This window comes from Bombina bombina, chromosome 1 (genome assembly GCF_027579735.1).
Source record: "Bombina bombina isolate aBomBom1 chromosome 1, aBomBom1.pri, whole genome shotgun sequence".
In the NCBI taxonomy this organism is placed as follows: Eukaryota; Metazoa; Chordata; class Amphibia; order Anura; family Bombinatoridae; genus Bombina; species Bombina bombina.
The window spans coordinates 1,494,273,210-1,494,298,101 of record NC_069499.1 but is presented as its reverse complement, the minus strand read 5'-3'; the positions used below and the strand labels follow the sequence as shown (position 1 = coordinate 1,494,298,101).

Below are 24,892 nucleotides of genomic sequence, written 5' to 3'. Positions count from 1 at the left end.
TTCAAACGGAACCCCCTGAAGAACTGAAAGAACTAAGTTGAGACTCCAAGGAGGAGTCAAAGGTTTGTAAACAGGCTTGATTCTAACCAGAGCCTGAACAAAGGCTTGAACATCTGGCACAGCTGCCAGCTTTTTGTGAAGTAACACAGACAAGGCAGAAATCTGTCCCTTCAGGGAACTTGCAGATAATCCTTTTTCCAATCCTTCTTGAAGGAAGGATAGAATCTTAGGAATCTTAACCTTGTCCCAAGGGAATCCTTTAGATTCACACCAACAGATATATTTTTTCCTAATTTTGTGGTAAATCTTTCTAGTTACAGGCTTTCTGGCCTGAACAAGAGTATCGATAACAGAATCTGAGAACCCTCGCTTCGATAAGATCAAGCGTTCAATCTCCAAGCAGTCAGCTGGAGTGAGACCAGATTCGGATGTTCGAACGGACCTTGAACAAGAAGGTCTCGTCTCAAAGGTAGCTTCCATGGTGGAGCCGATGACATATTCACCAGATCTGCATACCAAGTCCTGCGTGGCCACGCAGGAGCTATCAAGATCACCGACGCCCTCTCCTGATTGATCCTGGCTACCAGCCTGGGGATGAGAGGAAACGGCGGGAATACATAAGCTAGTTTGAAGGTCCAAGGTGCTACTAGTGCATCCACTAGAGCCGCCTTGGGATCCCTGGATCTGGACCCGTAGCAAGGAACTTTGAAGTTCTGACGAGAGGCCATCAGATCCATGTCTGGAATGCCCCACAGTTGAGTGATTTGGACAAAGATTTCCGGATGGAGTTCCCACTCCCCCGGATGCAATGTCTGACGACTCAGAAAATCCGCTTCCCAATTTTCCACTCCTGGGATGTGGATTGCAGACAGGTGGCAGGAGTGAGACTCCGCCCATTGAATGATTTTGGTCACTTCTTCCATCGCCAGGGAACTCCTTGTTCCCCCCTGATGGTTGATGTACGCAACAGTTGTCATGTTGTCTGATTGAAACCGTATGAACTTGGCCCTCGCTAGCTGAGGCCAAGCCTTGAGAGCATTGAATATTGCTCTCAGTTCCAGAATATTTATCGGTAGAAGAGATTCTTCCCGAGACCAAAGACCCTGAGCTTTCAGGGATCCCCAGACCGCGCCCCAGCCCATCAGACTGGCGTCGGTCGTGACAATGACCCACTCTGGTCTGCGGAAGGTCATCCCTTGTGACAGGTTGTCCAGGGACAGCCACCAACGGAGTGAGTCTCTGGTCCTCTGATTTACTTGTATCCTCGGAGACAAGTCTGTATAGTCCCCATTCCACTGACTGAGCATGCACAGTTGTAATGGTCTTAGATGAATGCGCGCAAAAGGAACTATGTCCATTGCCGCAACCATCAAACCTATCACTTCCATGCACTGCGCTATGGAAGGAAGAGGAACGGAATGAAGTATCCGACAAGAGTCTAGAAGTCTTGTTTTTCTGGCCTCTGTCAGAAAAATCCTCATTTCTAAGGAGTCTATTATTGTTCCCAAGAAGGGAACCCTTGTCGACGGAGATAGAGAACTCTTTTCCACGTTCACTTTCCATCCGTGAGATCTGAGAAAGGCCAGGACGATGTCCGTGTGAGCCTTTGCTTGAGGAAGGGACGACGCTTGAATCAGAATGTCGTCCAAGTAAGGTACTACAGCAATACCCCTTGGTCTTAGCACAGCTAGAAGGGACCCTAGTACCTTTGTGAAAATCCTTGGAGCAGTGGCTAATCCGAAAGGAAGCGCCACGAACTGGTAATGCTTGTCCAGGAATGCGAACCTTAGGAACCGATGATGTTCCTTGTGGATAGGAATATGTAGATACGCATCCTTTAAATCCACCGTGGTCATGAATTGACCTTCCTGGATGGAAGGAAGAATTGTTTGAATGGTTTCCATCTTGAACGATGGAACCTTGAGAAACTTGTTTAAGATCTTGAGATCTAAGATTGGTCTGAACGTTCCCTCTTTTTTGGGAACTATGAACAGATTGGAGTAGAACCCCATCCCTTGTTCTCCTAATGGAACAGGATGAATCACTCCCATTGTTAACAGGTCTTCTACACAATGTAAGAATGCCTGTCTTTTTATGTGGTCTGAAGACAACTGAGACCTGTGGAACCTCCCCCTTGGGGGAAGCCCCTTGAATTCCAGAAGATAACCTTGGGAGACTATTTCTAGTGTCCAAGGATCCAGAACATCTCTTGCCCAAGCCTGAGCGAAGAGAGAGAGTCTGCCCCCCACCAGATCCGGTCCCGGATCGGGGGCCCACATTTCATGCTGTCTTGGTAGCAGTGGCAGGTTTCTTGGCCTGCTTTCCCTTGTTCCAGCCTTGCATTGGTCTCCAAGCTTGCTTGGCTTGAGAAGTATTACCCTCTTGCTTAGAGGACGTAGCACTTTGGGCTGGTCCGTTTCTACGAAAGGGACGAAAATTAGGTTTATTTTTGGCCTTGAAAGGCCGATCCTGAGGAAGGGCATGGCCCTTACCCCCAGTGATATCAGAGATAATCTCTTTCAAGTCAGGGCCAAACAGCGTTTTCCCCTTGAAAGGAATGTTAAGTAGCTTGTTCTTGGAAGACGCATCAGCTGACCAAGATTTCAACCAAAGCGCTCTGCGCGCCACAATAGCAAACCCAGAATTCTTAGCCGCTAACCTAGCCAATTGCAAAGTGGCGTCTAGGGTGAAAGAATTAGCCAATTTGAGAGCATTGATTCTGTCCATAATCTCCTCATAAGGAGGAGAATCACTATCGACCGCCTTTAACAGCTCATCGAACCAGAAACATGCGGCTGTAGCGACAGGGACAATGCATGAAATTGGTTGTAGAAGGTAACCCTGCTGAACAAACTTTTTTTTTTTAAGTAAACCTTCTAATTTTTTATCCATAGGATCTTTGAAAGCACAACTATCTTCTATGGGTATAGTGGTGCGTTTGTTTAAAGTGGAAACCGCTCCCTCGACCTTGGGGACTGTCTGCCATAAGTCCTTTCTGGGGTCGACCATAGGAAACAATTTTTTAAATATGGGGGGAGGGACGAAAGGAATACCGGGCCTTTCCCATTCTTTATTTACAATGTCCGCCACCCGCTTGGGTATAGGAAAAGCTTCTGGGAGCCCCGGGACCTCTAGGAACTTGTCCATTTTACATAGCTTCTCTGGGATGACCAAATTGTCACAATCATCCAGAGTGGATAATACCTCCTTAAGCAGAGCGCGGAGATGTTCCAACTTAAATTTAAACGTAATCACATCAGGTTCAGCTTGTTGAGAAATGTTCCCTGAATCTGTAATTTCTCCCTCAGACAAAACCTCCCTGGCCCCATCAGACTGGTTTAGGGGCCCTTCAGAACCATTATTATCAGCGTCGTCATGCTCTTCAGTATCTAAAACAGAGCAGTCGCGCTTACGCTGATAAGTGTGCATCTTGGCTAAAATGTTTTTGACAGAATTATCCATTACAGCCGTTAATTGTTGCATAGTAAGGAGTATTGGCGCGCTAGATGTACTAGGGGCCTCCTGAGTGGGCAAGACTCGTGTAGACGAAGGAGGGAATGATGCAGTACCATGCTTACTCCCCTCACTTGAGGAATCATCTTGGGCATCATTGTCATTGTCACATAAATCACATTTATTTAAATGAGAAGGAACTCTGGCTTCCCCACATTCAGAACACAGTCTATCTGGTAGTTCAGACATGTTAAACAGGCATAAACTTGATAATAAAGTACAAAAAACGTTTTAAAATAAAACCGTTACTGTCACTTTAAATTTTAAACTGAACACACTTTATTACTGCAATTGCGAAAAAATATGAAGGAATTGTTCAAAATTCACCAAAATTTCACCACAGTGTCTTAAAGCCTTAAAAGTATTGCACACCAAATTTGGAAACTTTAACCCCTTTACAGTCCCTGGTATCTGCTTTGCTGAGACCCAACCAAGCCCAAATACGATACCAAATGACGCCTTCAGAAAGTCTTTTCTATGTATCAGAGCTCCTCACACATGCGACTGCATGCCATGCCTCTCAAAAACAAGTGCGCAACACCGGCGCGAAAATGAGGCTCTGCCTATGATTTGGGAAAGCCCCTAAAGAATAAGGTGTCTAAAAAAGTGCCTGCCGATATAATCTTATCAAAATACCCAGATTAAATGATTCCTCAAGGCTAAATATGTGTTAATAATGAATCGATTTAGCCCAGAAAAAGTCTACAGTCTTAATAAGCCCTTGTGAAGCCCTTATTTACTATCTTAATAAACATGGCTTACCGGATCCCATAGGGAAAATGACAGCTTCCAGCATTACATCGTCTTGTTAGAATGTGTCATGCCTCAAGCAGCAAGAGACTGCTCACTGTTCCCCCAACTGAAGTTAATTCCTCTCAACAGTCCTGTGTGGAACAGCCATGGATTTTAGTAACGGTTGCTAAAATCATTTTCCTCATACAAACAGAAATCTTCATCTCTTTTCTGTTTCTGAGTAAATAGTACATACCAGCACTATTTTAAAATAACAAACTCTTGATTGAATAATAAAAACTACAGTTAAACACTAAAAAACTCTAAGCCATCTCCGTGGAGATGTTGCCTGTACAACGGCAAAGAGAATGACTGGGGTAGGCGGAGCGTAGGAGGGATCATGTGACCAGCTTTGCTGGGCTCTTTGCCATTTCCTGTTGGGGAAGAGAATATCCCACAAGTAAGGATGACGCCGTGGACCGGACACACCTATGTTGGAGAAATAAATTCTTTCATGGTTCAGATAGAGCACATATAAATTGTAAACAGCTTTCCAAGTTCCTTATATTATCCAATTTGCTTCATTCTCTTGGTATCCTTTGTTGAAGATACAGCAATCCACAACCCCAGGAAGTGAATAGCTGCCCCTGAGCCTAACTAGGTATGCTTTTAAACAAAGGATACCAAGAGAACAATACAAATTAGATAACAAGTAAATTGGAAATTGTTTAAAATTGCATGCTCCAACTTAATCATGAAAGTTTGATACTGACTTTACTGTCCCTTTAAACTAACTTCTTGTGTTTTTAATGTTCTTTTCCCATAGAACTGCCCTCCTCTACTGAGGCTACCATAAGGCATGGTGTCGGTTTAAACAAAATGTAAAGACAAATGTAACGTTTCATTAAAAAACAAACACTATTTCTTGAATGCAACACATTTAATAATGAAGACCTTTACCAGGCCAGGCTCTATAATGGGTCCTGAAGGGAAGATGGGAGCTAACAGGGGAAGCACACGGGGAGAATATGGTTACCTTAAATAATGGAAAGAGAATTGGGGGCATTATTTTATTGTCTGACTCAGGCAGAAATTCCCTTAACAGACCCTGTTAACCACACATCACACATTGATACCATTTGATCTTTTTGTGTCCTTATCTGATAAGGAAAAGTATATCATAATAAAAATGAACAATTTACCCTAATTGTCGTGAGTCAACTGGGTTTCTAGGCAAAATTTGCTTTTACTATTAAAGGGACAACAAACACCTTGATATGACAACATTTTTCTCTTGTCTTCATCTAGTTTAACATATCAGTCTGTACATTATTAGAAAAGATTAACATCTTGTTTGCTGCAACTATTTTCCAATGGCCAAACTCTACCTACTACTTTCCTTGTCTAGTGGAGCCAAACTGGACTTGAGTCTTGAGAAGACAGAACTTGCCGCTGTCATTGTGTTAACAAAATATCCATCATTTGGCTTAAAGGGACAGTCAAGTTCAAAAAAACGTTCATGTTTTAAATAGGGTATGTAATTTTAAACAACTTTCCAATTTACTTTAATCACCAATTTTGCTTTGTTCTCTTGGTATTCTTAGTTGAAAGCTAAACCTAGGAAGGCTCATATGATAATTTCTAAGCTCTTGAAGGCCGCCTCTTATCACATTTTTTTTATTTGCTTTTCACAACAGGGGAGAGCTAGTTCATGTAAGCCATATAGATAACATTGTGATCACGCCCGTGGCTTATGGCAGACACTGCACTTATTGGCTAAAATGCAAGTCAATAAATACATAAAATTTCATGTGATCAGGGGGCTGTCAGAAGATGCTTACATACAAGGTAATCACAGAGGTAAAGAGTGTATTAATATAACAGTGTTGGTTATGCAAAACTGGGGAATGAGTAATAAAGGGATTATCTATCTTTTGAAACAACAAAATTTCGGGTATTGAATATCCCTTTAAGCAGAAAAGATAAACCGCAAATTAGCAGCCAATATGAGGCAAGGTAAGGCCTGTGAAGCCTGTCATGTGGTTTCCTGGAACCAGAAAAGATAAGAAATAGACAAGAAGTCTTCCTGAAATCTTTAGTGGCTTCAACATAATATTTCAGAGCTCTCAACACATCAAAAGAATGTAAAGATCTCTCCAAAGAATTCTTAGGATGGGGACATAAAGAAGGGACAACAATTTCTCTATTAATGTTGTTGGAATTCACAACCTTAGGTAAGAATTTAAATGAAGTCCGCAAAACTGCCTTATCCTGATGAAAAATCAGAAAAGGAGAATCACAAGAAAGAGCAGATAATTCAGAAACTCTTCTAGCAGAAGAGATGGCCAAAAGGAACAACACTTTCCAAGAAAGTAGTTTAATGTCCAAAGAATGCATAGGCTCAAAAGGAGGAGCCTGTAAAGCCTTCAGAACCAAATTAAGACTCCAAGGAGGAGAGATTGATTTAATGGCAGGCTTGATACGAACCAAAGCCTGAGCAAAACAATGAATATCAGGAAGTTTAGCAATTTTCCTGTGGAATAAAAAAGAAAGAGCAGAGATTTGTCCTTTCAAGGAACTTGCAGACAAACCTTTATCCAAACCATCCTGAAGAAACTGTAAAATTCTAGGAATTCTAAAAGAATGCCAAGAGAATTTATGAGAAGAACACCATGAAATGTACCTGTCCAGGTCCAGGGATCCTCAAGCGGAAGCAGTGGATGCGTTGACACTTCCGTGGTGTTATCAACCTGCTTATATTTTCCCGCCTCTAGTTCTTCTTCCAAATGCTTGTTATTAAAAGTAAGTAACAGCTAAGTGTATAGGTAGGTGTTATACTGTGCAGCAAACTGCCCGTTAATACACTGTGATAGCAATTACAAAATTAGTGCTGTTTTTAGCTTGTCAATATGTTAATTATTATTCACGCAATAGTCTAAAATTACTACAGCAACAAGTGGGTTTGAAAATAGTATTTCCAATTGTGAAGCGGATAACAATTATCAGCTTGATGAGACGTTAGTCTCAGGTAATGTAACAGAGGACTGCTCCCCGGTGAGTATAGCTATCTGATTAATCTGAGAATATGGTCATCGTCGGCTCAGATATAACAATTAACAACTAAACTAGTACTACTAGATTAAAAGAGGGGTCCCAATTTCCCCTACTCCGTACCAATATAGACCTTATGTAGGTCCCACTGGGAGTACCAACGTACTGTTGTTTAACCACAATAAATATACAGCATCATCACCCTGAGTGAATTTATAACAAAACTATCTGACAACTCAAGTTACATTTAATACCGCCTGGTATCATCCAGACGTGCTTATTTTCTCAACTACTAGTCCTCTAGGGTTTTTAAGTGAGCCCAATTTTTAATTAATTCTTATTAAAGTTTATGTTTTAATGTGTCTTTTTCTATACATATACCACACCATACGTATACAATTTAACATTTGAGGGAGTGAGTGCTATTATTGTGTACACTTTTTTTGCAACTTTCTTTGATTGTATAAGCTTCTAGTAGAATGAGTCCTAATCCCCTGAGGAGGTTTATGTCCCGCTGTCTCATAAGCTAAGCGGATAACACTCCTTAACCAAAAAGACAAGGAAGTCGACCTTCTGACCCTTACGCTTCCCGGAATAGACAACAAAGTAAGAAGATCGTCTAAAATCCTTAGCAGCTTGAAGATAGAACTTCAAGGTGCGAACCACGTCCAAATTATGAAGCAAACGTTCCTTCAAAGAAGGATTGGGACACAAGGAAGGAAACGCAATCTCTTGATTGATGTTGCAGTCTGACACGACCATAGGAAGAAAACCTAACTTAGTATGTAGGACAGCCTTATCAGAATGGAACACCAGATAAGGAGGCTCACATTGCAAGGCAGCAATCTCAGATACTCTGCGCGCAAAGAGTGAGTACATATGTATTTATGTGTTTATATTTCTGTCAATACATATATACACATATAAATACATAACTTAGACATGTATATGTACGTATCTCTATGTGAAAGCCCTTTGCCTGCCTTTTTTTCATCTAACACCTGAGACCCCATATCTTTGAGCCCTTATAACATTTATATACAAATTAGTTTTTTCAAAAAACTTTTGATAGATGGTGTTATTAGGAGTGTAACTTTACTTTTTCAATGTAATGTTGATGTGTTTTGTGAAACTTTTTTGTTTTGCGAAACAGTTAACCAGAGCTCCGAGGACGCACAATCCCGAAACGCTTTAACATTAATTGCACTCAAGAGATCGCAAGCGGCAATAAACCCATTTTTGCTTGCGCGTAACCATTAGCGTGCCAACCGGAATCTGGCCCTTTATTGGGGGTCGATAAACATTTCATATATTTTTATTGTGGGTCCCTAAAGATCCCCACCTCAGTAAAACCCCATGCTGTGTGTTTGTAACCATTTATTTTTGAGAGCTTGTTGCTTTTCAAAGACCTCTTTTAATCTGTAGCTGCTAAGGGAGCTAAGATAGAGGAGTTTGAATAAAACTTCCCCTCCCAGCTACATTGCAGCTACACTAACTCCACCACTTTGAAAATCCACCTTCATGACAAATATGTGTCGTCTTTCAAACTGACTGTGATGCACATTACAATAATATGTTGTAATGGGCATCAGATAGGTTTAGGGAAGAGAAGGCAGGGCTACCCTAATCTCATTCCTTAAAGGGATATGAAACCCAAAAATGTTCTTTTGTGATTTAGACAGAGAATACTATTTAAAAAAAAAAAAAAAAAGAAGCATAAAAAAGGCATGGAACATCCACTTGCAACTAAAATATACTGTACCTCAAACTGTCACACCTGGTAGACCTAAGTTATCTACAAACTAGATGAGGACTATAACTGCTTTACATCAGGGCTTCCCAGCCTATAGCCTGTGGGTCATAACTGGCCCTTCATAGTTTTTCTGTGGCCATAAACACCACTTACTGAACCAACTCTGCTTAACCCCTTAACGACGCATGTCGTACAGGGTACGTCACACACAAACTGGTCTTTAAAGACCAGAGACGTACCCTGTACGACATTTGGGTTTAAAGCGGCTGGAAGCGATCCTAATCGCTTCCAGCCGCTTTCAAGGTATTGCCATGATGCCTCGATATTGAGGCATCACTGCAATACCTTTATTCCCAAGACCGATGCAGAGAGAGCCACTCTGTGGCCCTCTCTGCACCGGTAGTGATGGAGCCAATCGTTGGTGGGTGCTGCAGGGAGGTGGGTGGGCGGCCCATCGCTACCCGGCATCCGGTTCCTGAATGTGCAATGTGCACGCCGGGTGCTGGGAGCGTGCGGGGAGCGTGTGCGCAACAACCACTGCCACCAATGAATGGGAGAGTGCAGAGTGGGAGAGAGGGAGATGGAGGGGGGGAAATTAATGATCAAAAGTATCTGGGAGGGGGAGAGGGAGGGGGGTATTGAGGGGGGGGAAGCTACACTACAGAAAAAATTTAATTACATAAAAAAAAAAAAAAAAACTTTTTTGGGAGGCAAATTGGGTAGTGGCAGACAGCTGCCAGTACCCAAGATGGCAGCAAATAGGTAGTTGGCAAGGGTTATATAGCTGTTTGTGGGGATCAGAGAGGTTGGGGGCTAAGGGGGGTCTGCCAGTACTTAAGATGGCGGGGGGCCAATTGTGGGGTGGGGGAGGGAAGAGAGCTGTTTTGGAAGGATCAGGGGGTGGGATGTGTCAGGTGGGAGGCTGATCTCTACACTAAAGCTAAAATTAACCCTGCAAGCTCCCTACAAACTACCTAATTAACCCTGTCATTGCTCGGCATAATACAAGAGTGGTGCACAGCGGCATTTAGCAGCCTTCTATTTACCAAAAAGTAATGCCACAGCCATATATGTCTGCTATTTCTGAACAAAGGGGATCCCAGAGAAGCATTTAAAACCAATTGTGCCATAATTGCACAAGCTGTTTGTAAATAATTTCAGTAAGAAACCCAAAGTTAGTGAAAAAGTGAACAATTTTTTTTTTAATTTCATAGAATTTGGTGGTGATATGGTGGCATGAAATATATCAAAATGGGCCTAGATCAATACTTTGGGTTGTCTACTACACTACACTAAAGCTAAAATTAACCCTACAAGCTCCCTAATTAACCCCTTCACTGCTTGGTCTAATACAAGTGTGGTGCGCAGCGGCATTTAGCGGCCTTCTAATTACCAAAAAGTAATGCCACAGCCATAAACGTCTGCTATTTCTGAACAAAAGGGATCCCAGAAAAGCATTTACAGCCATTTGTGCCATAATTGCACAAGTTGTTTGTAAATAATTTCAGTGAGAAACCTAAAGTTTGTGAAAAAGTGAACAATTATTTTTATTTGATCGCATTTGGCGGTGAAATGGTGGCATGAAATATACCAAAATGGGACTAGATCAATACTTTGGGTTGTCTACTAAAAAAAATATATACATGTCAATGGATATTCAGGGATTCCTGACAGATATCAGTGTTCCAATGTAACTAGCACTAATTTTGGAAGAAAAAAAAATGGTTTGGAAATAGCAAAGTGCTACTTGTATTTATGGCCCTATAACTTGCAAAAAAAGCAAAGAACATGTAAACATTGGGTATTTCTAAACTCAGGACAAAATTTAGAAACTATTTAGCATGGGTGTTTTTTGGTGGTTGTAGATGTGTAACAGATTTTGGGGGTCAAAGTTAGAAAAGGTGTTTTTTTTTCCATTTTTTCCTCATATTTTATAAAAAAAATTATGGTAAATTATAAAATATGATGAAAATAATGGTATCTTTTGAAAGTCCATTTAATGGCGAGAAAAACGGTATATAATATGTGTGGCTACAGTAAAAGAGTAAGAGGAAAATTAAGGCTAAACACAAACACTGCAGAAATGTAAAAATAGCCCTGGTCCTTAAGGGAAAGAAACTGAAAAATGGCCTTGTCCTTAAGGGGTTAAAGGGACAGTCAGCACCAGAATTTTTGTTGTTAAAAAAGAAAGGTAATTCCTTTATTACTCATTTCCCAGTTTTGCATAACCAACACAGTTTTAATAATACACATTTTACCTCTGTAATTACCTTGTATCTAAGCTTCTGCTGACTGCCCCCTTATTTCAGATCTTTCGACAGACTTGCATTTTAGCCAATCAGAGCTAACTCCTAGGTCACACGTGCATGAGCTCAATATTATCTATATGAAACACATGAACTAATGCCCTCTAGTGGTCAAAATGCATTCAGATTAGAGGCAGTCTTCAAGGTCTAAGAAATTAGCATATGAACCTCCTAGGTTTAGATTTCAACTAAGAATACCAAGAGAACAAAGCAAAATTGGTGATAAAAGTAAATTGGGAAGTTGTTTAAAGTTACATGCCCTATTTAAATCATGAATGTTTTTTTGGACTTGACTGTCCCTTTAAAGTGAAGGTAAAGTTTTCCGGTGTTTTGCATATTATTATATTATTTATATATTATACAGTCTGATCGCCAATTTTTTTAATTACGTTTATATATATATAAAATAGGCAAAAAAAGAATTTGTTTTTACGTGCTCTTCCCTTCTTTACTCCTCCCTCCATCAATTTCCTGCTTGTTGAGACTCTGACGTACAGAGCGGTCCCACCCGCTCTACACGTAGTTCAAAAGCGCGTTCTCGACAATTTGCGCATGCGCACACTGCGTCGTCCATTCGATTTGCAAGGGTGAATCTGTATTGCGCATGCGATATACTGGAACGCGCTTTGCTCATAGAGTAAGTGAAGGCAACGCATGCGCATAGAGTCCAACAATGCGGTGACGTAATATGACGGCCGCCTAACGGCCAGTGTTTCAATTGGGTTATAAAAAAACGTGACCGGGCTGAGAAAAAACCCCTAAAAAACGGGTTGTTTTAACATTGTTCAGAAAAGCATTAATAAACGTTAAAAACAAAATAAATATAGCGATTTGAAAAAAATCATGAATTAAAGTCCCATTAAATTTTTGAGTACTTGCAGGGTAAACAATATAATAGATGCAACTTTACCTTCACTTTAAGCTTAAGGATATGCCAAACTTACCTTAGGCCTGCTTGATGGAAATCAGGCTTAAAGGGATATAAAAGCGTAGAACGAAAATGCTGTAATATGCTACATTGTTGCACTATTGCTTGTATAAAACTGTGTGCCTAACCCCAGCATGTTGGCTTTCATATCTCATGGAAAGACTTTATTTAAATAAATAAATTTAAAGGGACATGAAACTCATACATTTATTTTTGTGATTCTGACAGAGTATATATTGCTTCAGCCACATGCATGCTCCTACATCTTCCTACCTGCTTTTTAACAAAGGATACCAAGTGAACAAAGTCAATTTGTTAATAGCCGTAAAAAAAAAATAATTAATTTTACACTCTATGTGAATCACAAAATAATTTTTGAGCAGTTTTATGTCCCTTAAATAATAAAAAAACATAATTTATGTAAGAACTTACCTGATAAATTCATTTCTTTCATATTAGCAAGAGTCCATGAGCTAGTGACGTATGGGATATACATTCCTACCAGGAGGGGCAAAGTTTCCCAAACCTCAAAATGCCTATAAATACACCCCTCACCACACCCACAAATCAGTTTAACGCATAGCCAAGAAGTGGGGTGATAAGAAAAAAGTGCGAAAGCATAAAAAAAATAAGGAATTGGAATAATTGTGCTTTATACAAAAAAATCATAACCACCACAAAAAAGGGTGGGCCTCATGGACTCTTGCTAATATGAAAGAAATGAATTTATCAGGTAAGTTCTTACATAAATTATGTTTTCTTTCATGTAATTAGCAAGAGTCCATGAGCTAGTGACGTATGGGATAATGAATACCCAAGATGTGGATCTTCCACGCAAGAGTCACTAGAGAGGGAGGGATAAAATAAAGACAGCCAATTCCGCTGAAAATAATCCACACCCAAAACAAAGTTTAAATCTTATAATGAAAAAAACTGAAATTATAAGCAGAAGAATCAAACTGAAACAGCTGCCTGAAGTACTTTTCTACCAAAAACTGCTTCAGAAGAAGAAAACACATCAAAATGGTAGAATTTAGTAAAAGTATGCAAAGAAGACCAAGTTGCTGCTTTGCAAATCTGATCAACCGAAGCTTCATTCCTAAACGCCCAGGAAGTAGAAACTGACCTAGTAGAATGAGCTGTAATCCTTTGAGGCGGAGTTTTACCCGACTCGACATAAGCATGATGAATCAAAGACTTTAACCAAGACGCCAAAGAAATGGCAGAGGCCTTCTGACCTTTCCTAGAACCGGAAAAGATAACAAATAGACTAGAAGTCTTTCGGAAATTTTTAGTAGCTTCAACATAATATTTCAAAGCTCTAACTACATCCAAAGAATGCAACGATCTTTCCTTAGAATTCTTAGGATTAGGACACAATGAAGGAACCACAATTTCTCTACTAATGTTGTTAGAATTCACAACCTTAGGTAAAAATTTAAAAGAAGTTCGCAACACCGCCTTATCCTGATGAAAAATCAGAAAAGGAGACTCACAAGAAAGAGCAGATAATTCAGAAACTCTTCTAGCAGAAGAGATGGCCAAAAGAAACAAAACTTTCCAAGAAAGTAATTTAATGTCCAGCGAATGCATAGGTTCAAACGGAGGAGCTTGAAGAGCCCCCAGAACCAAATTCAAACTCCAAGGAGGAGAAATTGACTTAATAACAGGTTTTATACGAACCAAAGCTTGTACAAAACAATGAATATCAGGAAGAATAGCAATCTTTCTGTGGAAAAGAACAGAAAGAGCAGAGATTTGTCCTTTCAAGGAACTTGCAGACAAACCTTTATCCAAACCATCCTGAAGAAACTGTAAAATTCTAGGAATTCTAAAAGAATGCCAAGAAAAATGATGAGAAAAACACCAAGAAATGTAAATCTTCCAGACTCGATAATATATCTTCCTAGATACAGATTTACGAGCCTGTAACATAGTATTAATCACAGAGTCAGAGAAACCTCTATGACTGAGAATCAAGCGTTCAATCTCCATACCTTCAAATTTAAGGATTTGAGATCCTGATGGAAAAAAGGACCTTGCGATAGAAGGTCTGGTCTTAATGGAAGAGTCCACGGTTGGTAAGTGGCCATCCAGACAAGATCCGCATACCAAAACCTGTGAGGCCATGCTGGAGCCACCAGCAGAACAAACGAGCACTCCTTTAGAATCTTGGAAATCACTCTTGGAAGGAGAACTAGAGGCGGAAAGATATAGGCAGGATGATACTTCCAAGGAAGTGACAATGCATCCACTGCCTCCACCTGAGGATCCCTGGATCTGGACAGATACCTGGGAAGTTTCTTGTTTAGATGAGAAGCCATCAGATCTATTTCTGGAAGTCACCACATTTGAACAATCTGAAGAAATACCTCTGGGTGAAGAGACCATTCGCCCGGATGTAACGTTTGGCGACTGAGATAATACGCTTCCCAATTGTCTATACCTGGGATATGAACCGCAGAAATTAGACAGGAGCTGGATTCCGCCCATACCAGTATTCGAGATACTTCTTTCATAGCCAGAGGACTGTGAGTCCCTCCTTGATGATTGACATATGCCACGGTTGTGACATTGTCCGTCTGAAAACAAATGAACGACTCTCTCTTTAGAAGAGGCCATGACTGAAGAGCTCTGAAAATTGCACGGAGTTCCAAAATGTTGATTGGTAATCTCACCTCCTGAGATTCCCAAACCCCTTGTGCTGTCAGAGACCCCCAAACAGCTCCCCAACCTGTCAGACTTGCATCTGTTGAAATCACAGTCCAGGTCTGAAGAACAAAAGAAGCCCCCTGAACTAAACGATGGTGGTCTGTCCACCACGTCAGAGAGTGTCGTACAATCGGTTTTAAAGATATTAATTGAGATATCTTTGTATAATCCCTGCACCACTGGTTCAGCATACAGAGCTGAAGAGGTCGCATGTGAAAACGAGCAAAGGGGATCGCGTCCGATGCAGCAGTCATAAGACCTAGAATTTCCATGCATAAGGCTACCGAAGGGAATGATTGTGACTGAAGGTTTCGACAAGCTGAAACCAATTTTAGACGTCTCTTGTCTGTCAGAGACAGAGTCATGGACACTGAATCTATCTGGAAACCTAAAAAGGTTACCCTTGTCTGAGGAATCAATGAACTTTTTGGTAAATTGATCCTCCAACCATGTCATTGAAGAAACAATACAAGTCGATTTGTATGAGATTCTGCTAAATGTGAAGACTGAGCAAGTACCAAGATATCGTCCAAATAAGGAAATACCACAATACCCTGTTCTCTGATTACAGACAGAAGGGCACCGAGAACCTTTGTAAAAATTCTTGGAGCTGTTGCTAGGCCAAACGGCAGAGCCACAAACTGGTAATGCTTGTCTAGGAAAGAGAATCTCAGAAACTGATAGTGATCTGGATGAATCGGAATATGCAGATATGCATCCTGTAAATCTATTGTGGACATATAATGCCCTTGCTGAACAAAAGGCAGAATAGTCCTTATAGTTACCATTTTGAATGTTGGTATCCTTACATAATGATTCAATATTTTTAAATCCAGAACTGGTCTGAAGGAATTCTCCTTCTTTGGTACAATGAAGAGATTTGAGTAAAACCCCAGCCCCTGTTCCAGAACTGGAACTGGCATAATTACTCCAGCTAACTCTAGATCTGAAACACATTTCAGAAATGCTTGAGCCTTCACTGGATTTACTGGGACACGGGAAAGAAAAAATCTTCTTGCAGGAGGCCTTATCTTGAAGCCTATTCTGTACCCTTGTGAAACAATGTTCTGAATCCAAAGATTGTGAATCGAATTGATCCAAATTTCTTTGAAAAATCGTAATCTGCCCCCTACCAGCTGGGCTGGAATGAGGGCCGCACCTTCATGTTGACTTGGGAGCTGGCTTTGGCTTTCTAAAAGGCTTGGATTTATTCCAGACTGGAGATGGTTTCCAAACTGATACCGCTCCTGTAGGGGAAGGATCAGGCTTTTGTTCTTTATTGTGACGAAAGGAACGAAAACGATTAGTAGACCTAAATTTACCTTTAGATTTTTTATCCTGAGGTAAAAAAGTTCCTTTCCCCCCAGTAACAGTTGAAATAATGGAATCCAACTGAGAACCAAATAATTTATTACCCTGGAAAGAAAGGGAAAGCAAAGTTGACTTGGAAGACATATCAGCATTCCAAGCCATAAAGCTCTTCTAGCTAAAATAGCTAGAGACATATACCTGACATCAACCCTAATGATATCAAAGATGGCATCACAAATAAAATTATTAGCATGTTGAAGAAGATTAACAATGCTATGAGAATTATGATCTGTTACTTGCTGCGCTAAAGCTTCTAACCAAAAAGTTGAAGCTGCAGCAACATCCGCTAAAGATATAGCAGGTCTAAGAAGATTACCTGAACATAAGTAAGCTTTTCTTAGAAAGGAATCAATTTTCCTATCTAAAGGATCCTTAAAGGAAGTACTATCTGCCGTAGGAATAGTAGTACGTTTAGCAAGAGTAGAGATAGCCCCATCAACCTTAGGGATTTTGTCCCAAAACTCTAATCTGTCAGATGGCACAGGATATAATTGCTTAAAACGTTTAGAAGGAGTAAATGAATTACCCAAATTATTCCATTCCCTGGAAATTACTTCAGAAATAGCATCAGGGACAGGAAAAACTTCTGGAATAACTACAGGAGATTTAAAAACCTTATTTAAACATTTAGATTTAGTATCAAGAGGACCAGATTCCTCTATTTCTAATGCAATTAAGACTTCTTTAAGTAAAGAACGAATAAATTCCATTTTGAATAAATATGAAGATTTATCAGCATCAACCTCTGAACCAGAATCCTCTGAACCAGAGGAATCATTATCAGAATCAGAATGATGATGTTCATTTAAAAATTCATCTGAAAAATGAGAAGTTTTAAAAGACCTTTTACGTTTACTAGAAGGAGGAATAACAGACTTAGCCTTCTTAATGGATTTAGAAACAAAATCTCTTATGTTAACAGGAACACTCTGAGTATTAGATGTTGATGGAACAGCAACAGGTAATGTAACATTACTAAAGGAAATATTATCTGCATTAACAAGTTTGTCATGACATTCATTACAAACAACAGCTGGAGGAACAGATACCACAAGTTTACAGCAAATACACTTAACTTTGGTTGATCCAGCATCAGGCAGCGATTTTCCAGAAGTATCTTCTGATTCAGGGTCAATCTGAGACATCTTGCAATATGTAAAAGAAAAAACAACATATAAAGCAAAATTGATCAAATTCCTTAAAGACGCCCACATTATTTGGCGCCTAAATGCTTTTAGCGCCAAAAATGACGCCACATCCGGTAACGCCGACACTTTTTGCCACAAAAAAACGTCAAAAAAAAACGCAACTTCCGGTGACAAGTATAATGCCGGACATAACAAAGAAAATTTTTTGCGCCAAGAATGACGCAATAAAATGAAGCATTTTCAGCCCCCGCAAGCCTAACAGCCCACAGTGAAAAAAGTCAAATTTTAAGGTAAGAAAAAAATTGATTATTCAAATGCATTATCCCAAATAATGAAACTGACTGTCTGAAATAAGGAATATTGAACATCCTGAATCAAGGCAAATAAATGTTTAAACACAAATATTTAGAACTTTATATAAAAGTGCCCAATCATAGCTTAGAGTGTCACAAAAATAAGACTTACTTAGCCCAGGACACTCATCTACATGTAGTAGAAAACCAAACCAGTACTGAAACGAGAATCAGTAGAGGTAATGGTATATATAAGAGTATATCGTCGATCTGAAAAGGGAGGTAAGAGATGAATCTCTACGACCGATAACAGAGAACCTATGAAATAGACCCCGTAGAAGGAGATCATTGAATTCAAATAGGCAATACTCTCTTCACATCCCTCTGACATTCACTGCACGCTGAGAGGAAAACCGGGCTCCAACCTGCTGCGGAGCGCATATCAACGTAGAATCTAGCACAAACTTACTTCACCACCTCCACGGGAGGCAAAGTTTGTAAAACTGATTTGTGGGTGTGGTGAGGGGTGTATTTATAGGCATTTTGAGGTTTGGGAAACTTTGCCCCTCCTGGTAGGAATGTATATCTCATAAGTCACTAGCTCATGGACTCTTGCTAATTACATGAAAGAAATGATCTGTTAGCTAATGTGAGAAAACAGAGCATGCACGGTAGTCAGACGATTATTATTATTTTTTTTATGATGTAAGGCAAATTTTGAAAAACTCTGATCGAACTCAGGAGCCAGGAAGTATAATGAGCAGCCAGCTACAATGTTAAAAGCGGGCAAGGGTTTCTTATGCTAATAAATGCACAATAATATGTTTTTAAAATAAATGGAGGAGTAAATTCCAGGGTACATGGCCCTTTGCATTTGTCAAGCCCTACTATGAGATAGCAATTGGTTATAAAGAGCTGACAGCTTTACTCAATTTCTCTACTGATTGATGCAAAAGCTAAAGGAAATAGGATGAAATCACACTTCTTATACAGTTTACATTTCTGTTAAAAAGGCAACACACAGGTATAGACACTGACCAGTACATAAATACTACTGTGAAATGTAAAGAAAACCCACACCATTTGTAACCAATTAAAAAAATTAAATGTATGCTTACCTGATACATTTATTTCCGGATATGGTGAGTCCACTACGTCATCAATTACTGTTGGGAATATCACTCCTGGGCATCAGGAGGACCTCCTCACGTTGGCCAGGAGTGATATTCCCAACAGTAATTAAGGAAGTCGTGGACTCACCATATCTTAGGAAAGAAATGTATATTATTATAAAGATAAATGTGTGACACAGGAGAGACATTCCCTGTATCCCTTTTAGAACAGTGTAGCAAAACTGTACCAGCTGATATAGAATTAAACAGGAAATATTGCTTAAGTTGATATATCAACTTTATAATTTACTATTAAAAATGTTATATACAGATGCCATAGCGTCAATAAGTTCATATGATGGGGTGAGCCTGACAACTAACAGTATAAAAAAGAATCACAACAGATTCATTACATTACCCTATTTTAAGACTATGGACTTGATGTTAGATTGGTATTTACTTGTGCAGGCAAATGTCTAAATGTTCTGTAGTTCTTGAAAGTTGACATAAAATCTAATACTAAAACTTCAGATAACCCGGTTTTATTAGTGCTTTTAGGACACGGCTAATGTTGCGCATATAAATAACACCAAACACTATTATTTATTAATAGTCCCATGCTAGTTATAGCGATAGGTCGCTGATACCTGGAAGCAACTCTACATGACTCAGCAGATGACTCCATGAAGACAGAGTTCTCAATATTGTGGACCGGATGAACTTGGTGTCCCAGGCAGCTGTCCGTGTCTGCTAACAGCGTTTCACCCAACACATCTACCCCGGCTCTCAACCTTATACACACACATGCATACAGGGTGCAGTTTATAGTAAAGCTCCACAAAAGCAATTACCAACACAAACTCCCGCCGCACCAACTTACAAAACATAAACGGCATGGCACAAATGATGGCACTGCAGCCAAACCAAGAATGAATTGGAAATGCAATATATCTTATAACACCATTACCATAGCTAGCACTAACTTTTGGAAAAATAATCCCATGTCATGTGATATTGGCAAAATATTAAAGGGACATTAAACACTAAATACGTGTCCGATAGAATAATGCATTTAAAGAAAAGATTAGTCTAAGAATAACATGTTGATGTATTTTTTAAAGTTTCATTAGCTGTTTAAATAGTGACAAAATAAGTGTAAAGTTTAAGTGTCTTTAAAACAATAGGAGCTGCCATGTTGTAACTTAGGTTAGCGTCTCTGCTGTGGCCAATTAGGGACGCCTATAAAAAACATAATTTATGTAAGAACTTACCTGATAAATTCATTTCTTTCATATTAGCAAGAGTCCATGAGCTAGTGACGTATGGGATATACATTCCTACCAGGAGGGGCAAAGTTTCCCAAACCTCAAAATGCCTATAAATACACCCCTCACCACACCCACAATTCAGTTTAACGAATAGCCAAGAAGTGGGGTGATAAAAAAGTGCGAAAGCATATAAAAATAAGGAATTGGAATAATTGTGCTTTATACAAAATCATAACCACCACAAAAAAAGGGCGGGCCTCATGGACTCTTGCTAATATGAAAGAAATGAATTTATCAGGTAAGTTCTTACATAAATTATGTTTTCTTTCATGTAATTAGCAAGAGTCCATGAGCTAGTGACGTATGGGATAATGATTACCCAAGATGTGGATCTTTCCACACAAGAGTCACTAGAGAGGGAGGGATAAAATAAAGACAGCCAATTCCTGCTGAAAAAAATCCACACCCAAAATAAAGTTTAATGAAAAACATAAGCAGAAGATTCAAACTGAAACCGCTGCCTGAAGTACTTTTCTACCAAAAACTGCTTCAGAAGAAGAAAATACATCAAAATGGTAGAATTTAGTAAAAGTATGCAAAGAGGACCAAGTTGCTGGTTTGCAAATCTGATCAACCGAAGCTTCATTCCTAAACGCCCAGGAAGTAGAAACTGACCTAGTAGAATGAGCTGTAATCCTCTGAGGCGGAGTTTTACCCGACTCAACATAGGCAAGATGAATTAAAGATTTCAACCAAGATGCCAAAGAAATGGCAGAAGCTTTCTGGCCTTTTCTAGAACCGGAAAAGATAACAAATAGACTAGAAGTCTTTCGGAAAGACTTAGTAGCTTCAACATAATATTTCAAAGCTCTAACAACATCCAAAGAATGCAATGATTTCTCCTTAGAATTCTTAGGATTAGGACATAATGAAGGAACCACAATTTCTCTACTAATGTTGTTGGAATTCACAACTTTAGGTAAAAATTCAAAAGAAGTTCGCAACACCGCCTTATCCTGATGAAAAATCAGAAAAGGAGACTCACAAGAAAGAGCAGATAATTCAGAAACTCTTCTGGCAGAAGAGATTGCCAAAAGGAACAAAACTTTCCAAGAAAGTAATTTAATGTCCAATGAATGCATAGGTTCAAACGGAGGAGCTTGAAGAGCTCCCAGAACCAAATTCAAACTCCAAGGAGGAGAAATTGACTTAATGACAGGTTTTATACGAACCAAAGCTTGTACAAAACAATGAATATCAGGAAGAATAGCAATCTTTCTGTGAAAAAGAACAGAAAGAGCAGAGATTTGTCCTTTCAAGGAACTTGTGGACAAACCCTTATCTAAACCATCCTGAAGAAACTGTAAAATTCTCGGTATTCTAAAAGAATACCAAGAAAAATGATGAGAAAGACACCAAGAAATATAAGTCTTCCAGACTCTATAATATATCTCTCTAGATACAGATTTACGAGCCTGTAACATAGTATTAATCACAGAGTCAGAGAAACCTCTTTGACCAAGAATCAAGCGTTCAATCTCCATACCTTTAAATTTAAGGATTTGAGATCCTGATGGAAAAAAGGACCTTGCGACAGAAGGTCTGGTCTTAACGGAAGAGTCCACGGTTGGCAAGAGGCCATCCGGACAAGATCCGCATACCAAAACCTGTGAGGCCATGCCGGAGCTACCAGCAGAACAAACGAGCATTCCTTCAGAATCTTGGAGATCACTCTTGGAAGAAGAACTAGAGGCGGAAAGATATAGGCAGGATGATACTTCCAAGGAAGTGATAATGCATCCACTGCCTCCGCCTAAGGATCCCGGGATCTGGACAGATACCTGGGAAGTTTCTTGTTTAGATGAGACGCCATCAGATCTATTTCTGGAAGTTCCCACATTTGAACAATCTGAAGAAATACCTCTGGGTGAAGAGACCATTCGCCCGGATGCAACTTTTGTCGACTGAGATAATCCGCTTCCCAATTGTCTACACCTGGGATATGAACCGCAGAAATTAGACAGGAGCTGGATTCCGCCCAAACCAAAATTCGAGATACTTCTTTCATAGCCAGAGGACTGTGAGTCCCTCCTTGATGATTGATGTATGCCACAGTTGTGACATTGTCTGTCTGAAAACAAATGAACGATTCTCTCTTCAGAAGAGGCCAAAACTGAAGAGCTCTGAAAATTGCACGGAGTTCCAAAATATTGATCGGTAATCTCACCTCCTGAGATTCCCAAACTCCTTGTGCCGTCAGAGACCCCCACACAGCTCCCCAACCTGTGAGACTTGCATCTGTTGAAATTACAGTCCAGGTCGGAAGCACAAAAGAAGCCCCTTGAATTAAACGATGGTGATCTGTCCACCACATTAGAGAGTGTCGAACAATCGGTTTTAAAGATATTAATTGAGATATCTTTGTGTAATCCTTGCACCATTGATTCAGCATACAGAGCTGAAGAGGTCGCATGTGAAAACGAGCAAAGGGGATCGCGTCCGATGCAGCAGTCATAAGACCTAGAATTTCCATGCATAAGGCTACCGAAGGGAATGATTGTGACTGAAGGTTTCGACAAGCTGAAATCAATTTCAGACGTCTCTTGTCTGTTAAAGACAGAGTCATGGACACTGAATCTATCTGGAAACCCAGAAAGGTTACCCTTGTCTGAGGAATCAATGAACTTTTTGGTAAATTGATCCTCCAACCATGATCTTGAAGAAACAACACAAGTCGATTCGTATGAGATTCTGCTAAATGTAAAGACTGAGCAAGTACCAAGATATCGTCCAAATAAGAAAATACCACAATACCCTGTTCTCTGATTACAGACAGAAGGGCACCGAGAACCTTTGTAAAAATTCTTGGAGCTGTAGCTAGGCCAAACGGCAGAGCCACAAACTGGTAATGCTTGTCCAGAAAAGAGAATCTCAGGAACTGATAATGATCTGGATGAATCGGAATATGCAGATATGCATCCTGTAAATCTATTGTGGACATATAATGCCCTTGCTGAACAAAAGGCAAGATAGTCCTTACAGTTACCATCTTGAACGTTGGTATCCTTACATAACGATTCAATATTTTTAGATCCAGATCTGGTCTGAAGGAATTCTCCTTCTTTGGTACAATGAAGAGATTTGAATAAAACCCCATCCCATGTTCCGGAACTGGAACTGGCATAATTACTCCAGCCAACTCTAGATCTGAAACACAATTCAGAAATGCTTGAGCTTTCACTGGATTTACTGGGACACGGGAAAGAAAAAATCTCTTTGCAGGAGGTCTCATCTTGAAACCAATTCTGTACCCTTCTGAAACAATGTTCTGAATCCAAAGATTGTGAACAGAATTGATCCAAATTTCTTTGAAAAAACGTAACCTGCCCCCTACCAGCTGAGCTGGAACGAGGGCCGCACCTTCATGAGGACTTAGAAGCAGGCTTTGCCTTTCTAGCAGGCTTGGATTTATTCCAGACTGGAGATGGTTTCCAAACTGAAACTGCTCCTGAGGATGAAGGATTAGGCTTTTGTTCTTTGTTGAAACGAAAGGAACGAAAACGATTATTAGCCCTGTTTTTACCTTTAGATTTTTTATCCTGTGGTAAAAAAGTTCCTTTCCCACCAGTAACAGTTGAGATAATAGAATCCAACTGAGAACCAAATAATTTGTTACCCTGGAAAGAAATGGAAAGTAGAGTTGATTTAGAAGCCATATCAGCATTCCAAGTCTTAAGCCATAAAGCTCTTCTAGCTAAAATAGCTAGAGACATAAACCTGACATCAACTCTGATAATATCAAAAATGGCATCACAGATAAAATTATTAGCATGCTGAAGAAGAATAATAATATCATGAGAATCATGATGTGTTACTTGTTGCGCTAAAGTTTCCAACCAAAAAGTTGAAGCTGCAGCAACATCAGCCAAAGATATAGCAGGTCTAAGAAGATTACCTGAACACAGATAAGCTTTTCTTAGAAAGGATTCAATTTTCCTATCTAAAGGATCCTTAAACGAAGTACCATCGGACGTAGGAATAGTAGTACGTTTAGCAAGGGTAGAAATAGCCCCATCAACTTTAGGGATTTTGTCCCAAAATTCTAATCTGTCAGACGGCACAGGATATAATTGCTTAAAACGTTTAGGAGGAGTAAATGAATTACCCAATTTATCCCATTCTTTGGAAATTACTGCAGAAATAGCATTAGGAACAGGAAAAACTTCTGGAATAACCACAGGAGATTTAAATGCCTTATCCAAACGTTTAGAATTAGTATCAAGAGGACCAGAATCCTCTATTTCTAAAGCAATTAGTACTTCTTTAAGTAAAGAACGAATAAATTCCATTTGAAATAAATATGAAGATTTATCAGCATCAATCTCTGAGACAGAATCCTCTGAACCAGAAGAGTCATCAGAATCAGAATGATGATGTTCATTTAAAAATTCATCTGTAGGGAGAGAAGTTTTAAAAGATTTTTTACGTTTACTAGAAGGAGAAATAGCAGACATAGCCTTCTTTATGGATTCAGAAACAAAATCTCTTATGTTATCAGGAACATTCTGCACCTTAGATGTTGAAGGAACTGCAACAGACAATGGTACTTTACTAAAGGAAATATCTGCATTAACAAGTTTGTCATGACAATTAATACAAACAACAGCCGGAGAAATAGCTACCAAAAGTTTACAGCAGATACACT

General features: G+C 39.6%; 1 protein-coding gene across 3 annotated transcripts in view; it reads right to left on the bottom strand.

Moving 5' to 3' along the window:
• Nucleotides 1-24,892, bottom strand: part of RHOT1 (ras homolog family member T1) — a 241,997-nt gene that overhangs the window by 3,050 nt on the left and 214,055 nt on the right. The window contains exon 20 of one of the 3 annotated variants that reach the window (XM_053707478.1): nucleotides 19,567-19,710. The exons of the other annotated variants lie outside the window; for them this stretch is intronic. Coding sequence (XP_053563453.1) covers nucleotides 19,567-19,710 — 144 coding nt within the window. The remainder of the gene's footprint in view (nucleotides 1-19,566; nucleotides 19,711-24,892) is intronic. 3 annotated transcript variants of the gene reach the window in all.